At 40.2% G+C, this 17,900-nt stretch overlaps 1 protein-coding gene across 2 annotated transcripts in view; it reads right to left on the bottom strand.

Annotated features, from left to right (window-relative positions):
* Positions 1–5,837: 5,837 nt before the first annotated feature.
* The window catches only part of LOC149312097 (transmembrane and coiled-coil domain protein 3), a 143,524-nt gene continuing 131,461 nt past the window's right edge, over positions 5,838–17,900 (bottom strand). For both annotated transcript variants that reach the window (XM_089523954.1, XM_089523955.1), the window contains exons 2-4: positions 16,821–17,737; positions 15,159–15,294; positions 5,838–11,336 (exon numbers count right to left, since the gene is read on the bottom strand). In XM_089523954.1, coding sequence (XP_089380080.1) covers positions 11,034–11,336; positions 15,159–15,294; positions 16,821–17,737 — 1,356 coding nt within the window. In that variant the 3' untranslated portion in view covers positions 5,838–11,033. The remainder of the gene's footprint in view (positions 11,337–15,158; positions 15,295–16,820; positions 17,738–17,900) is intronic.

Genomic DNA, 17,900 nt, shown 5'->3' with positions numbered 1-17,900 from the left:
AAAAAAAAGACATTCCTTTGAGTGTCATAGCTGATCACTCAACTATGAAAGATCTCAATGAAATAAAATTTTTTTGTCCTGCTTCAAAAATGACAACACAGAAGCTAGAAGTCAGCCTCCATGCTGTGTGTATACAGTGTGTTACCTACCATGTCTTGGTTATATGAACAGTGTGTGTGTATGTATAAAGGTATTGGTAATGAAGAGATAAAATTATGATGCTAAGTTTAATTTTACCCATTTGGCACATTGAATGTCCCCTAGCCACTGTAAGGGATTGGGGTGTGAGTGTGTGTGTGGGGGGGGGGGGGGGGAAGCTGGACTAAAAAGAAACTGAATTTTTCCATTCCATCCTGGAAGGTGCGCACTTTCAACCCTGCTTATAAACTCACTAATGCCTGAGCGGTTCTAAAGGAGTGATCTGTCTTAACCCCTGCATATAAATGCACCGATTCAGGTGCACATTTAAAAAGGACAGAGCCACCGTACCCCAGAGGTGGAGGCAGTAATGGAAAGATGCAAAAATGTGACAACTCTAATGGATATCAACACAACATCAGCAAACCAGACAATCCAATTGGGGACATGGGGTGAGGGCAGGGCATGACTGTACCTTGCTAGTGTCTTCATGGCCATAGCTCTGCTCCAATGCCCTGTCCCAGTGGAGGGCTGCACATGCTGCTATACGGAGGTTCAAAGTGATGGCCATTCAATGGGATGGCAGTCGCCAGCAGCTTGTACCTGTGACGGTGCACAGGGATGGTGGAGAAAAAGTTTTTTAAAAGTACCCAAGGGCACAGCTTGATGCTGCACCATTCAGTCATGACATGTACACGCCAGCTGCCTTGGGAGCGGGTGGTGCGGTTAGTGGGGAATAACTGTGTTCTCTGAAAAAGCAGCTTTGGGCTGCTTTTTCCTCCCCATCTACTTGATCCCAGTTACCATTTCTCATTTTAGGAAGTCTCAGATGCAGGCGAGAGGAATGGGCTCGGTGCAAAGCTCCAATGAAATTAGGGGAGCATCAGCTTGCTACAATTTGCAAGGTGTAATGATTTCTGGCTGTAACTTGCAGACTCTGACTGTATGCATGTATGTGTTTGTGTGAGTGTGTACATCAGGGGTAGGCAACCTGCGGCCCGCGGGCCGGATGCGGCCCAGCAAGGCCTTGGGACTGGCCCCAGCCCGGTCTTGCCGCCGATTGCCGCCGGAGCCTTTGGCCTCTCGCGTGAGGGTGTGGGGCCTTTGGCCTATCAGGAGGAGGCGGGCAAGGGGGCAAGTGGCAGGTAAGGGGGGGCAATTGTCTATAGAAGCCTCCGAAACATGCATTGATATTAACATCTTTTAAAAAATCAGCAATTTTTTTTGCGTGTCCTCCATTTTTAAAAAAATGTGCCCTCCATTTGAAAATGTTGTCCTACATTTGTCCCGGTTTATTTATTTAATTTTTTTAAAAATTATTTAATTATTTATTTTTTGGCTTTGGCCCTCCAGTTGTCTGAGGGACAGCAACCCGGCCCCTGGCTCAAAAAGGTTGCCTACCCCTGGTGTACATCCACACACACAGGGCATGAGATTCTGCCCCCCCCCCAATCTTGGTAGCTAATCAGGGTGAACCCTGGTTACCTAGATGGGAAATAGCCAACAAATACCAGGCGTTGTAGGCTATATTTCAGAAGAAGGTACAGGAAAATCAAATTTAGAAAGAACATACCACTCATTTCACCTTGATCTGGAAACAAACACTTTAGTTAAGATTTCTTTGACTTCCAAAAGGGAACATATCTTCTCTCTATGTATGTTTGTGTTTATATTTGAATGACAAGCTGTGAGCAATTGTGGTTGGTACTTCCTGAACTGACATCCCTAACTGTGATCCTTTTGCTCACATAAAATGTGATATATATTTATCTCATCTGCAGACTCTGAAAAACGTAGTACACTGAAACACGGTATTCCTGGAATATTAAATAGTCTATGGCATCCAAAATAGGTAAAAGTGAGCAACTTGAAGAATCTTCAGATGTTGTTGTGTGACTTCAAGTTGTTTCCAACTTGAGGCAACCCTAAAACAAGCCTATCATGGGGTTTTCTTGACATGAATTCCTCAGAGGGAGTTTGACCTTGCATTCCTCTGAGACTGAGAGAGTGTGACTTGCCCAAAGTCATCCAGTAGGCTTCCAAGGCAGAATGGAGATTCGGATCCTGGTTCTGAAAGTCATAGTTTTATGCTCACATTACTACAACACACTGGCTTTCTGCAAGTCCTATAGTCCCTCGTAATTGTCCATGTTGGCTAAGGCTGCCAGGAATTGTAGTCCAACAACATCTTCAGCTCAATCTTATACAGTATACAGTCGCCCCTCCATTTTGGCAAACTTGAAATCCACATCCTTCTCCCATTTGTGGGGGGCAAACCAAGAGGGACAAAATAGGGTGTGTGCTGCCTGCCATTCAAGCCAATGGGGCTGGAATATTGGCTATTTTTCCTTTTCTCAAGGGGGGTGGGTGAGTCTGGAACGGATCCCTGAGAAAACGGAGAGGCGATTGTATTTCATTTTTAAATACACAATCTTGTTCAGAAGTGACCAGGAAGTTAACAGGCCTTACTCACAAATTAGTAGTGTGCACAGAATTTCTACCCAATTACATTATACTAACTTCTCCTGCAGATTTTAACCTCCCTATCATTTGGTCTAATACTGCTATTATGAAAATGTATTTATAAACTGAGGAGTGTAGGGGACGCTGTCCAATCATTATTGGTGAATCGAACTGTTCAGGATGTACTTTTTAAAAACTCAACATAATACCAACTAAATTTATAAAATTTATTTTTTAAAAATCGGTTGTTCCTTGGGACAGTCATGACTGTATGAAATGTACAGGATACAGTAAAATATGCAAATACATTTATATTTTCACAATGCCACACACAATGAAAGTGGTATGGTTACAATTTATGTTACATTCACAGAGACACATTTTCCATTCAGTGCAAATGGACTGTTCAGTAGATTTTTAAACAGACTTTCCCTACAGTGCTTGAGAGCCATTACCTAAAAAACAAAAGAGACAAGGAGGAAAAGAAGGATAGTTGGAATACAACTTAATTCACCAAATATGTAATAAATTAAAATTTTACAAGACAGTTCAACCAGTCATCATGCTAACAGTATGTACAGTGTCTCCAAAATCCATAAACTACAATTAAATCTAAATCTGGATTTGTACAGTGATGTGTATGTCACAAAAGATTTCTAAGTATTTCAGGAATTTTGGAACATTTTTCCTGACAAAAATAATCTTGTTCAATTCAGAATTAAGTTATATGTAAACATGCTATCTGCTTAGATCTACTTTGCACATTCTCATCTACAGTCAAATTTCATTTAAAACAAGGCAGACATATTGGTATGACAATGCTTTCTGTGAAAGTTCTTTTTCTAGGAAGCAGCTAAATGACATACCTATTAAAATAAGTGACTTGTATTTAAAATTTAAACTGTGGTTGCCTGATGTGTCAAAACTGTGTATAAACATATTCAGTAGCGAAGCACAATAACAACTATAATTGAGGATCTGATAAAGTGAAAGCACCATTGAGTTCCATGAGTAAGACACCTTAAAAGGCCAAAACCCAAAGAAGATGATAAAGTTACATAACTGAGAAGTCAATCAATCAGCCATTGTTCATCAAGAGATGCTGCAAAAGTAGCACTTTCAAGTCTTGAGTACATGTGTACATATACATATCAAAACAGTATATGAGTGCAAACACATGCAACATTTGGAAACACAAACATTATAAAGATACTAGGACATCACAAAGTAAATGCAAAATCAATCTAAGTGGGAAAAAGTTCTAACATATTACAAATGAGCACAGTCTTAATTAGGAGACAGAACAGTGGGTTTTTTTTAAAGTTTGGGCCCAAACACACAGGCCGAACTAAAGCTGCTTTGGGTCACTTCGGAGGTATGCTGTTTAAATGATGCATGCATCCTAAGAGGCCGGAAGCCATGCTAAAGCCACGCTCTAGTCCTAAGGACTGGAGCGCAGCTTTGGTGCAGCTTCTGGCCTCTTCAGATGTGTGTGTCATTTAAACAGCATATTTCCAAAGTGACCCTAAGCAGCTTTATTTTGGTGTGTCTGTTTGGGCCCTTTGGTTCTTCAAATAGTCTCTGTGAACCTCTCCCTTCACTCGACACATCTGCCCAGAATCCAGGATTGGCTGCAGCTACTTGGACAATCTTGCTTTTGCTGTTCAGTAACTCTAAATTGCGTGACTAGAAATACTAAAAGATATACAAACCTGATCTTGGGAAATTTACATTTTTGGACTACTTGCCATGCTAGCTGATTATGGGAGTGGTAGTCCTCAAAGTAACTTTTCCATGCCCTGATTAGAAGCAACCAGGATCTGTTGTGGCCAGCTAAATCAGTAATATGACATTATTTGATGCTGTTACTATCGTTTCTGCTTGACTACCTTTGGGAATGTAGTTTGCTAAAAAAAAATTAAGAGAAAAGGAGACAACCAAATTCACAAGCCAGCATAAGTCACAGTGGTAAAAAGAAGCATATGGCACCAACACTATTAGTTTCCTTCCTAACCACTGTACTGAATATTAGGTATAATTAAAGTGCTTCATTTTCACTGTTTATCCCCACTTAAGACAACTGAAATAAAACAGGTTTATGTTATTACTTTGGTTTAAGAACAATTGTCAGTTTCACACAAAGATCTCCACAGTACAGTTTTGAAATTCAACATTACTTCTTTCCAGTGAACTTAATGTTATGAATATTTAAACAGTAGTCAAAGGTTTTGGTTCCTCTAAAACAGTGGTTCCCAAACTTTGGTTCTCCAGATGTTTTGGACTTCAGCTCCCAGAATCCCAGGGCACTGGTTTAGGCTTCTGGGAACTGATGTCTAAAACACCTGGCAGACCAAAGTTTCGGAATCACTGAAAAGCACAAGGGCCTAAAGTCTCTTATCCTCGTTCCCTTCCCACTTTTGGCAAGTTCAGATTGACATCTTTGAAATATAGATATAGCTATTGCAATAACCTGATGCCTGACCTACAACTGTTAATTGTTCTGAAGCCAATGCCTAGGTTCCTGTGAACTGTTGGTTGGCAAAATTTTGAACTAACATAAGCAGCTTCATTTAACCCCTGGACCAAGCCTATGCAATCCCAACACTGTACTGTGATGTTGTGCATACACTCATGCTGGTAAAGCCTTTATTATTTTGTTGTTGTGTGTCCAAGTCATTTCTGACTTATGGTAACCCTAAGGTGACCCTATCACAGGGTTTTCTTGGCAAGAGTTAGTTCCCTTTGCTTTCCTCTGAGTTGAGAGTATGTGACTTGCCCAAGCTGAGCAGGGATTCAAACCCTAGTCTCCAGAGTTGTAGTTCAATGCTCAAACCACTACACCATGCTGGTTTCCAAAATCTTTATTAAAAATAGTTTATTTATTGTGACATGATTTAAGTTATTTGTGAATTAGAATGCTTTTAGCATGCAGTCTCTGTTCAACATTGCTGACTTCTGCTGCTTGATTATCTAGTGGTAATCATTTAGGCGGGATACATACCGCCATTTAGTACGTATAGAATACGTACTAGGGTTAGGAAGGGGCGGTGCTTCCGCACCCCCCTAACCCTAGTACGTATCCTATACGTACAAGATGGCGGCAGCCCTTCCACATGGGTGCCGCCATCTTTACGTATCGGACGCTGAGCGTCCGTACGCGTCGCGCCGCTTGTGACGTAGCGAGCGCGCCCCTGGCGCCTCGCTACGTCGCAAACGCGACGGTAAAAGAAGCTCCATTTTGGAGCTTCTTTTTCGGTCCGCGCGGGAGTCGGGCCGTCTGAAGGCTCCGGCTCCCCCGCGGACCTACTGGCGGCGGCGGCAGACCGCCGCAAAGCAGCGGTCTGTACCCTGCCATCCTTGCATAAAATGGTAGCAATACAACTGAGCAACTTCCAACTGATACAGAAGTGTTGGCAGTATACCAAATTACATTGGAAAGATATCTTCTGATGAAAACAACAAAAAACCATAAAAAATTACTTGGAAAATAATGTCTGCACTGCCATTTGGCAGATGCTGATGTGGTTGGCAGATTTCAGTTAGATGTTTAATACTGAACAAAGACAGGATTGAAAAGGAAAAATGAGGAAATGTCAGTTAGTATTCTGGGGTTTTCCTGGGCTATTTGGCCACGTTCTGGAAGAACACGTAGCCCAGAAAAAACCCACAGAATACTATGGGTGCTGGCCGTATGTGATTCTACAGACTAACATGGCTATATCTTTGAATTCTCCACAAATATCACTTAGTCTAAAGCTGGGGTAGAAATTTCACAGTCTTCTAGATGGTGTTGAACTGCATTCCTTAACACTCATCACCATGACTTTACTGACGAAGGCTGATGGGATCTGCAATCCAAAAACTTCTGGAAGGCCATGATTCCTATCCTGTTCTAAAATAACCTTTGCTAATTTGATGCCATTTCTATGTATGATTGTGAAAGCTGGACAGTGAAGAAAAACCACTGAGATGTGGTTCTGGATAAGAGTTCTGTGGGTACTGTGGACAGCTAAAAAGACAAAAAAGGGTCCTATAGCAAATCAGGCTGTACTCTCCCTAGAAGCTGACATGACTAAACTGAGACTATTGTCATTTGGCCATATCATAAGACATGACTCACTAGAAAAGACAATAATGCTTAGTTAGGTAGAAGGCAGTAGGAAAGAGGAAGACTGCATTCCAAAGATGCCCCGGCCGTGAGTCTGCAAGACAAGAGTAGGGCAGTTGATGACAGGATGCCTTGGAGGTCTCTCTTTCATAGGGTCACCATAAGTCGAAGGTGACTTGATGGCAGTTAACAACAACAAAATGTGATGCCCTCCAGATGTGTTAGACTACAACTCCCAGAAATTCTCAGACAGGTGCTATACAGTACATTCACAAGCGCACACACACACACACATATATGAGAGAAAGAGAGAGCACATATACTTTCTGGGAATCCCTCCAATGTATCTGGATTGCATTAGTTTGAAGCAGGCTAATCTAACATTTTAAGGAAATGAACAGTTCTGACATAACATTTGTCATTTTCAGGGCTAGTATCTGCAATTATTCCTATGACTATATGCCTGAAGAAATTCCTACTGGAGTGCACTTTCTGTGCAGCTTCAAGCACTGCTGCACCATCTACTGATTTTTCAAAGGCCCTGTGCAAGGCTACAGCATAAACCCAACTAAAATAAAAAGTAGTTTACATCAGGGACTTCCAGAAGATTGCTCTGCAACATTAGTTAGAAACAGGCAAACATGTATATGTGTGTGTCAAGGGTAGGGCATTCTTCAGAAAGAATAAAGCCAATAAGAAGTAGAACCCATATTTTCCTGAACATATTTTTCCAAATTACTTTAAGTTTCCAGATGGTCAGCTACAGTACTCATTCATGTAAAACAGAGAGTAAATAAGGAATCACCATTCATAGCTGTAAAGTATGTTAAGAAAATATATTAGTACTGTACATGATGGAATTTTCTTGCTTTTTTTAAAAAAGTTGTTAAATTAAGAGTCAGAATTAACAGATTTTATGATGAATTGATTAGTGATTTAGAAAAATAGTTTTTAAAGGGCAAACTGATTTATGTAAATAGAAAGGTTTTAGAGTCTGGGGCATAGTTGCTGGCTGCGTATCAGGAACATACCATACTGCGATTGCTAGTAATGTTTTTCATATAAATAAAAAAGGGAAAACACTGTTTAATCAAAGGAAAAGCAAGATGTCCCAAGACTGCGTCACAAGGCCTTGGAATCAAAACAAGGGAAATCCTCTGAAAGGAAGGGATGCCTGAGTTCAGGACTGAGTCCAGAGAAAATGAGTATCTTTCCCCAGAACTGGACTTCTTGAGTACAAGCTGGGATAAGGGAAATAAACTCAATTTGAACATCAGTTTTCAAACAACTCCTGTTCTGTGCACATTGCCTTACAGTGAGGAATTAATATTCAAGCATTTGAGAACAATTTATAGTCAAAATAACATATTCAAGATACAAATTATGCTTAAGAGGACTTGTATGAGATAAAAACCCAATATAATGTGCAAAAATAGCCAAAATAAAACATGAAATTGAAAGCTTAAAATTTTTAGAAGATAAAGTGTAGAATCAGGAGCACAATCTAGTCCCCTGCTTGAGATACTTTGAGAAATTGTGACTTCCAGCGAAAAGCATACAATTAATTAAGAATCAGTTGAGGAAAAGGAAACATTACTGTAATGACAGATTGAAGCAACATATCTGGAGAGATTCAACAGTTTCACAGGGTTAAACGAAAGGTTGTAAAACTCTATGCCAGTTGGCTCCACTGTCTTCATTGGATTACTGAAATCTCTGACAATGCTTAATATAGTGTTATTTCTTTTTTACCACAAACAAGACCAAGTCCATTTTTTAAAAATTGCACATATTGTTTTAATCCATCTTAAAGTGCAAAACTTTACCAGTATTTACATCATCAACAATGTTCTTATTATAAACAATTAGCTCCTGAAATTGTGCCAGACCTCAAGAGGGTTTCCAGATCCTAGGCTTTCCTCAGGAGGACTGGACAGCTGTAGCTAAGTTTGCATCAGAACATCACCCTTGCAAGGCACCGCCTCTGTTCCTTTCCCATCAGTCAGAATGCTTCATGGCTTTTAGTCTACATGTGCCTTGCTTCAAATACAGAATTTTAGAGGTGCTCGTTCTGTATTATATCATTAAAACCTTGCCATCTTGTGTCAAAGCCTCTCCCATCCTTAACCTGGAAAAAAATGACATTAAGAAAGAAAATATGGAAAAGCCAGAGCCTGGAAAACTTACCTTTTTGGACTAATGGCCATACTGACTGAATTCAAACATATAGCTGCGTTAGTCTACAAAATCTGCATGTAGAGAGATCTTGTAGCACCTTTGAGACTAACCGAAAGAAAGAAGTTGGCAGCTTAAGCTTTCGTAGACTTAAATTTATTTCCTCAGATGCATCTGAGGAAGCAGACTTTAGTCTATGGCCCTTATCACATGCAGCCTTACCATCGGAAAAAGGTTCCTTAAGCGTTCCAGGAGCGCGAAAGTGTGGTAGCCTGTCGCACTTCTAAAATATCATTGAGGCGTCCCGCTTCTCTCCCGTTGTCAAAGCATTTGCAGAGCATCGAGTTTTTTAATAAAGGGAACTTCCATTATGAAAGCACATACTGCCAACTTCTTTCTTTCAGTTAGTCTCAAAGGTGCTACAAGATTTCTCTACATACTCATACTGGCCGAGACATTCTGGGAGCTGTAGTCCAAAAAGGTATTGTTCCCCACACCCTGGGAATAGTTGTACTATATCTTTTGACTGGTGTTGCCAAAAGCTGTCCATCTGGAAGCACCCTCAGACAGCTAACCAAACTGTTCCCTGGTCCTTGCAAGATAGATGGGGTTCCTGCTATAGTGGGTCAGCAAAAGTACAGTGCTAGTCTTCTGCACAGTTTCACTCATAAGCAACAACCATGAGCCTGAATTGAGAGTGTCCTAGAAGTGGAACTCACCAGCAATTTCTCCAGTGCACACTCCATTGCAACACATAGGAAAGGTGCAACAGGATTCCAGTACACTGCTTCACTAATCTAAACAACATTAAGAAAAGGTGCCAAGATATTTTTTTCTCCAACCGCAGTTGAAAGATAAATAAGCAGACCCTTTTCATCTTTTATAAACAAAACCCAGAAATACCCACTGTACAGGATTTCCCTTTTTTAAAACTTCCTAGCCAAATTTATTCAACTATCTTATACAATATTTTTTTCTTACATGAAGTTTTATTTCAGTACAAACTTCACAGTGATAGCGGTGTTGTATGCTGAAACACACACTGATTTGAGAAAGCTGTCCTGCTACAGCTAGATATTGGCAGGAGAGCAGCATTATACAGCCTCACAGAGGTGGACAGGCAGGAAAGATAAGACGAGGAGCTGAACATACTGATTAGAAGGAATTCAAGGAGAGAACAAAAACTATCATTTTAATAACTGTGAGTTAAAACTGAATATGGGAAAAAAGAACAGAAGACAAAAGATTATTCTACTCAATCCACTATGTTCCTCCCAGTATGCTATTTATCGTACTCATACTTGCTTTTAGGAATATCATTCATTTGACACTTAACGTATCTTCAGTTTCTGAAGGAATATGAAGAACCTCTCCCATGTTTCACCACCTCTGGAGAAAAATGGAATTCCTGTTATTCTACAGAGATTCCATCCAAAGGTATGGATACCCAAATGTGAATTTTTGGGGAAACAATATACTTTACAGGTCTTAATTTATTCAAGAGGCATGACATGTTTTTGCCATGCAACAAAATCAGATTTGAATATAGTATCAATTAATTTGTAATGCAAAAAAACCTAGAAAGGGTTAAGTAAGGATGTTTTAACTACTGGGCCAATGCCAATAGAACAGAGGAGAGTTATTCAACACCATCCAATTTCTAACATATGAATTATGGTCATTAGGAAACACAGGAAATGCAGTTAGCACTGCCTAAGATGTGCACATCTCACTGCATTGTTTGCATATGGTTCATAAGGAAAGGCTAGTTATTTTTTAAAGGTAGGATGATACAGATTCTTGTTTATTAAAACACAGTGTCCCAGCTAGGATTGTTGCTAGTTACTTATTTTTATTATATTGCTCCTAAACCCAAGTCTAATTAATATTATGAATTCAGGACTTGACCACTAGAAGATACATAGTGTAGAAAAGTTGATTGAATTAAGGCAAAAAGATTTACAGAAGTAACTAGTTCATAAAAGTTTCACTTTGTTCCATATAACAAGAACTGCCAGGAATTATCATATTTATACCAATAAAGGGGAAGAAATTTAGTCTATGATGTGAAGCTGCAAAACTGAAGATTTGGAAGTTAAGAAGCATTTCTTCTTCTTTTTGAAAACAGGAATGTTCTGGAGTTGTGGATTCATCTTGGTATGATCATCTTTTCGATGGCACAGATAATGTCATCCCAGTTCTTGCATAAAATTGCAAGAAGGGTTACCGCAAAAAACGTGCCAATAATGTGGAAACGGCTTCTCATCATAGGAGAGATAAATTTTGCTATAGTGGAGACGCACACGAGGATGACAGTCATGAAAGCCAAGACGACATTTATACATTTCCCCAGTAGGACTTTGGCATTCACAGTCTCTGACTGCAGGGCTTGCTGTTCTTGCTGATGGAGTTCCAGCTTAGAAACCCGTGTCTGGCAAGATTCCAGTGCTTCCTGTTGGCAGACAATAGAAAGAAGAGGGTAGGAAAGAGAAAAAGAATGAAAAAGAATAAAAACAGATTTTCTATTCCATTCCTCTCTGATCTAATTAATGAGGGTCACCCAATCTGTGCACAAATTAACTGTGCATAAATTAACTTCAAAAACCAATTTGCCATTTGTGTTGCAAATATATCAAATGTTCATGATATCGCCATTCCCTTAGAATGAAAGAGATGTGCAAGGACCAATATTCATTCTTCAACTCCATGTCCATCAACTGACGGGCAGCTGATGAAAGGCTGTGTGAGCAAAGATTTACACAGCACTTGTGAATGCTTTATTACTTTGTTCATTCTCAGAAGAGCTTGTGAGAAAGTTTATAATATTTCCTACAGAGAACTTGGAGTTGTTCTGCTCTTATAGGAACATATGCAATTCCACAGATCCATCCTACGTCATTTGTAGAGGTCAGGAGTACAAACTCAGAATGTGGACACTATTTCTCTGAAATAATAAAGACTCTACTGGCATTTTAATGATTTACATATGTATTATGGCATAGTTTTCTATGGACTAACGTCCACTTCCACAAATATGTGAAGAGTTATCTTAATGGTGAGGTCAGAGGGAAATAAAATGGAGAAAAGTACAGAGGCATTCTCTTATCAACAATAACCAATAAAAAATGGTTTAAACCCAACTGCTAGTCCTTACTTAGAGCTGAGTAATGGAGTCAATTGTTAGTGTTATGTTAACTGCCCTTGAGTTGGTCTCGATTCAAGGCAACCTTGTGACTGAGACATCTCCATTCCTCCCTATCCTCAACTGCTCTGCTTAGGTCCCAGAGGCTCAGGCCTGTGAGCTCCCCAATTGGCATGTGGTCTTCTCTTTCTGCTTCCCTCTACCTTGTCTAGCATTTTAGCCTTTTCTAGTGAGCCTTGCCTTCTCATGAAGTGGCCAAACTATGACAGCTTCACTTTCATCATATCTGCTTTCAGGGAGAGTTCAGACTTGATCTCTTCAGGAACCCATATGTTTGTCTTTTTGGTTGTCCAAGGTATCCTCAGCACTCTTTTCCAGCAATACATCTCAAATGAGTCCCCCCCACCCCCAGTCAGCTTTCTTCACTGTCCAGCTCTGGCATCGAAATATGGTTATGGGGAATACAGGGGCTTGGACAATTGTAACTTGAGTGCTTTGTTGTATATCTTCACACTTTAGGATCTTGTCTAGTTCTTTCATGGCAGCCTAGTCCTTTCCTAGTCTTCCTCTTATTTCTTGACTGCAATCTCCATTCTGATCAATCTTTGATCCTAGGTACAGGACATCTTTAACTTGTTTGATTTCTAGGATGAATCTCTCTATATCAATACATCTACTCTATGGGAAAATGAGCAATCATGTTTAGGTTGTTATATGATAACACTTATATTCTTTCATAGAAGAGCTGGTGTGTGTGTGTAGCTATATAAAAGCATAAAAAAGAGGAAGGGGGGAGAGAAAATATGGCAGAACCTTTAAGACTAACTGGTTTTTATTTTTGCATGAGCTTCTGAAGAAATCTTTTTTTAATTTTCCCATGACATCTGAATAAATTGGTCCACAAAAGCTCATGTGAAAATAAAAACCAATTAGGGATGAAACAGATATCCCTAAAGGGGCTTGACACCGCCCCTTTGGTCACCAGATCAGGGCCACAGCAAACATATGCCACGGCCCCGATCTGGCTTTTTTCTGGGGCAAAATGCCGTTGCTTTTTGTGCCAGAAAAACGCCGCCTTTTCCGCCATAGCCGTGGCTTTTTGGCGCTCCTGCGGTGTCTAAATGCTGCATCTCTAGAGTGCTGAAAAGCTGCCCCTGTGTGGGTAGCGGAGCAGCATAATGCCAGTTTTGGGCGGTTTTGGGGCATGTCATGCATATGCCATGGCCATATGCCACTGGAAAGTCGCCATATTGTGTGCTGGTACTGCCAATTTTCCTTTTTTCCCCCTCCCCCTTCCTTCCTCCTTTTTATGCTGCATGGGACTAATATGGCTACTTCTTTAAAGACTATATAAATATAAGGAGTTTTTTTAAAAAAGAAATATAAACTTTTCCCTATTAAAGACATAGGACCTCTAAAAGAAATATATTTCAGCTGTTTCATGTTGCAGTCTATCTTGAGGGTTCCTTTGTTCAAAAATGACCACTTAAAGGCAATGGCAGAAGTCTCTGACATGTTTTCCCACTGGTTTCTGAACAGATGCTTATGGATCGATGTAGTTCCACAGAAGTGTCAAGAAAGAGAACTTGTTGCATGGCTCAGGTTGATTACAGAATGGAAGTAAGCATTTCAGTCTGAAGTCCCTGCTGCCTCTGGTTCTCTCTAACAGACCATGCTGATGGCCTAAATGTACTTGTTAATCCCAACTAGAGCATACCCATCTAATCAATGGAATTTATATGTAAAACACTATTTATTTATTGATGTACCATTAGTGGGTTTACTCCAGCTGGGACTAACAATTGAACTAAGGCTAATATCTGTAATTCAGGATAACGCATCCATCAGATGAAGTGGATTCTAGTCCATGAAAAATTATGCAACGATGAGGCCTCAACATAGTGTAAAAATCTGTATGAGGACCTACACTGTGCTGAGCCACATAATCCCCAATTTACCAGAAAGCTCCTGAAGCTTCTCCTCATGGCTATTCTATACTCTGCTGTGAGCATCCAGGCTCAGAAAAACATTTGGCTACTTCCCCATTTGTTGTTAGCTGCCCTTCAGCTGACTCTGATTTATGGCAACCCTGTGGATGAGACACCTCCCAGACTCCCTATCCTCCACTGCTCTGCTCAGGCCCTGCAAACCCATGCCCTATTGAGTCCATCCATCTGGCATGTGGTCTTCCTCTCCTTGTACCCTCTACCTTTCCTAGCATTATTGTTTTTTCTAGTGATCCACACCTTCTCATTATGTGGCCAAAGTACAACAGCCTCAATTTGATCATCTTGGATTTCAAGGAGAGTTCTGGTTTCATCTGTTCAATGACCCATTTGTTTGTCTTTTTGGCTGTCCACAGTACCCTAAGCATTCTTCTCCAGCTCTACATCTCAAATGGGTTGATTTTCTTTCTGTCTGCTTTCTTTATTGTCCAGCTCTCGCATCTGTACATGGCTATGAGGAATACAATGGCCTGGACAATTCTGACTTTAGTGCTCAGTTATATATCTTTACTCTTCAGGACCTTTTCTACATCTTTCAACTTCCCCATAGCCAGAGGCAAAATGATCACAGCAGTGCTGAGACCCCTACAGGACCCAGATGGATCTCAGTGCTGATGTTATCATTTTTAATCTGGCTATGAGGTATAGCCAGATGTTTCTCCAGCCTGCTTGCCTGCTTGATGTGAAGCATGGAATGGCCATGTAGGGCAGCTTCAGTGGCTTTTCACTAAGTCAATGGGAACTTTCAGTGCTGCAGAGGAAGGAAGAGAACATCAACCTACACAGTAACCAAAAAGAAACATCCACATACATAAGGGAAACTTATGTGCGCACGTATCTCGAACAGAATTCTGACTTAAGTATGTTACTTTCTAAGGTAACATAAAATCTCTGCTTTTTTCCCTTCAAGAACTTAATATGGCTATCCCTCTGCCAGTTACTTCTGAAAGGGAAAGTAAAAAATTCTATTTCAAATATGGTGGAAAATTACATGGGGAAGCATGAAGCCCATGCACCTCCAAAGAGACTAAGTTCATCCAAGCCCAAAGGTTCATGATCTACTCCAACAACTAATATTCTTTGAAAACATAAAGCAATCCTATTATTTGCTATTTAAGGTTGATACCTGAACATCTCGTGAGCGTTCATAGGCTTGATATGCAACTTTTTCTTCAATACTTGCTAATTCTTGTTTCAAGTTGGCTGTTTCATGCTGATGAAGGTCTGTTAAATCATTCAGCTGGTCTTCTAATCGCTCATACCTTCATAATAACAAAAATATTTCTTATTCTTTCATAGGAAATTTAATTAAAAGTGTAGACATTTTCATTTATAGATTGTCATCACTTTTCTTTATTCGAATAATTAGGTTCTTCCTGGATTGAAATTATGAATTGGACACCTGAATGCAAGTTGTATGCTGTAATCTTTTTGGAAGTAATTCTGTTGTTGTTCATTAATATTTTCCAGTTCTTTTTAATTTGTATGCAGTTGTGCAAACTGATTCAATAATAATAAACTCTCCCCCTCATGATAACCTTAACTTTAAGACTAAGGAAATGTGCAGCATGGCTTACACATTAACCTAATGCTATAATAAACATGTTTGCCTCATGGTAAAGAACCATGACCAATTTCCCTAGAACACATGTCTGAACAGTACAAATAGGAAAAAACAAACAAAAAACAATGCAGTTTCCAGTACTGTTACAATTTCATGGGGGACACTGCAAAAAGACAAAGGGAGGAAGGATGATTGTTGTTGTTGTTATTATTGTTGCAGTTGTTGTATGCCTTCAAGTCATTCTGAGTTATGGTGACCCTAAGGTAAACCTATCAAATGGTTTTCTTGGCAAGATTTGTTTGTATTGTTTGCCACTGCCCTCCTCTCAGGCTGAGAGAGTGTGACTTGCCAAGGTCACCCAGTGGGTTTCCATGGCTGAGCAGGGATTCAAAGCTTTAGAGTTGTAATAACATTCAAACCACTATATCACATTGACTATCAGGGAGGATAGATCAAACCTTATAAAAATGTTTATCTCTGTCCAGAATCAATGCAACAGACAATGCAACAGACATTACCAGACAAACAATGAACTATTACAGTATGCCTTAAATCCAAAATCACACTTCCTGTATTTGTTACTGTATTGTCAAATTACACAAGACAAACAAGGGATAGGAAATGAGTCACAATACCATTCTGTACAAGATAGCTGGATAGTGTCAAAGATGCTGGTATACTAAAGTCCGTGTACATTGGTGGTGTTCTCTCATATCCAACGCCGATTAAATTGGGACATTTTCACCTCACCTCCCCCTGCAACATTCCATGATGTTCAAAATGTGCTCCAGAGCCGGAGTGGGCATATAGACCGTTGGGGAAGGAAGCTATGGGGGGGAGGTGATTCCAGCAATGTTCCTGATGGTGGGCATGGAGGCAGATGGAGAGAGTGCGATTTGGTGAGGTGGCCAGAAGAAAAAATGGGGGAGTTCCCAGAGCAGCCTCAATCCTAGTTTTCCTCATTTGCTGCCATGGTCAGAGAGAAAATAACATATGCAACTGTCAGATCCCAAGCCTCCTCACAGACCACTAGGTCCAGGTGACATGTAGCAGCTTTGCCCTCCTGCCACTATCATCCCTGAATATAATGTCACCAGCATAAACACCACTCTGGTCACTTTTCTACTTCCCTTTTATTTATTTCTTGACCATCCCACAGCTGCTACTTCCCAGAGTTTACTATTCTCATCCACCTGTGCAAAATATAACAGCAAAATGGCATACCTGTATCGTTCCTCTTGCAGTGTTTGAGAAATGAAGCCATAGTCTCTTTTGAACTGTACTTTTAAACTTTCAATGTCTTCCGCTAATTGGGATTGTGTTTCCTTTATCTCCCGCAGTTCTTCCAAAAGCATAGAAAGCTTTCCATGGCTGTCCAAAGTATTTGTTGCACTGTGGCTAAAAGACTGGTTTCCATTACTATCTGCAGAGCCAGATGTTCCACTTGAGCACTCATCATCACTGGTGTATTTCGGTTTGGCCACTATAGTGGCACTTCCACCATAAGCCCTTGAAGTAGTTTCTGGTCTGAAGTCATCCAAACTGCTCTTTAGGTGAGCAATATTGTCAGCACTACCAAACTTATTCCGGATCAGGTTTGCAAACTCCCTGGATTTGCTGAAAACAAACACTGGCGGTGTCAATGAGACACCTGGAACACCTGTTTTGCTGCTCTCATTACCTTGGCCAGTTGGACGGGATTTTCCATGGCCATCCTTTAAAGAATGTTGAATTTCCTTCAGACTGTCCTTGGAAGTATCCTTGTTACTTTTAGAAGAACCATTTTGTTCAATTTCCTTTAGCTTTCTGTGATACTGTTCTAATTTCTTCTGCAGCTGGGCTATGGAATGGGCAGACTTTTGGTTCTTCTTTTCAAAGACTTGTTTAATTCGCCCCGCTTGCTGTTTATCTGCACTGTTCACTAACTTCAAGTACTCAGCCACATTCCCATCTCGTACTGATTGTTCTATTTTGATCTGTTCAGTAACTTTCAGAATCTTTTGTTTCAGACCGTCTGCACTGAGCTTTACTTTGTGAAATTCAAACACGCCATCAGGAACATCAAAGTTGAGATTAGTGTCTGAACCGCCTCGGCGAATATTAAGAGGCAAGCTGAGAGTGTTCATGTCATGTCTTTCGACCTATAACAAAATTGAACATTCAAAATGAATAAACCGTTGCATGTGAAATCTCCCACGCACACATAGACAGTCTAAGTAGTCTTCTATGACTTCTAAGTAGAAATCAACTTATGACCAAACAACATGACAAATTTTGTGGGATATATGCATCTGCTGCAAAAAT

This window comes from Sceloporus occidentalis, unplaced genomic scaffold, assembly GCF_023333645.1.
Source record: "Sceloporus occidentalis isolate IW3139 unplaced genomic scaffold, rSceOcc1.0.p SCAF_5, whole genome shotgun sequence".
Taxonomy (NCBI): domain Eukaryota; kingdom Metazoa; phylum Chordata; class Lepidosauria; order Squamata; family Phrynosomatidae; genus Sceloporus; species Sceloporus occidentalis.
This window is presented reverse-complemented; position numbering and strand designations above follow the sequence as displayed.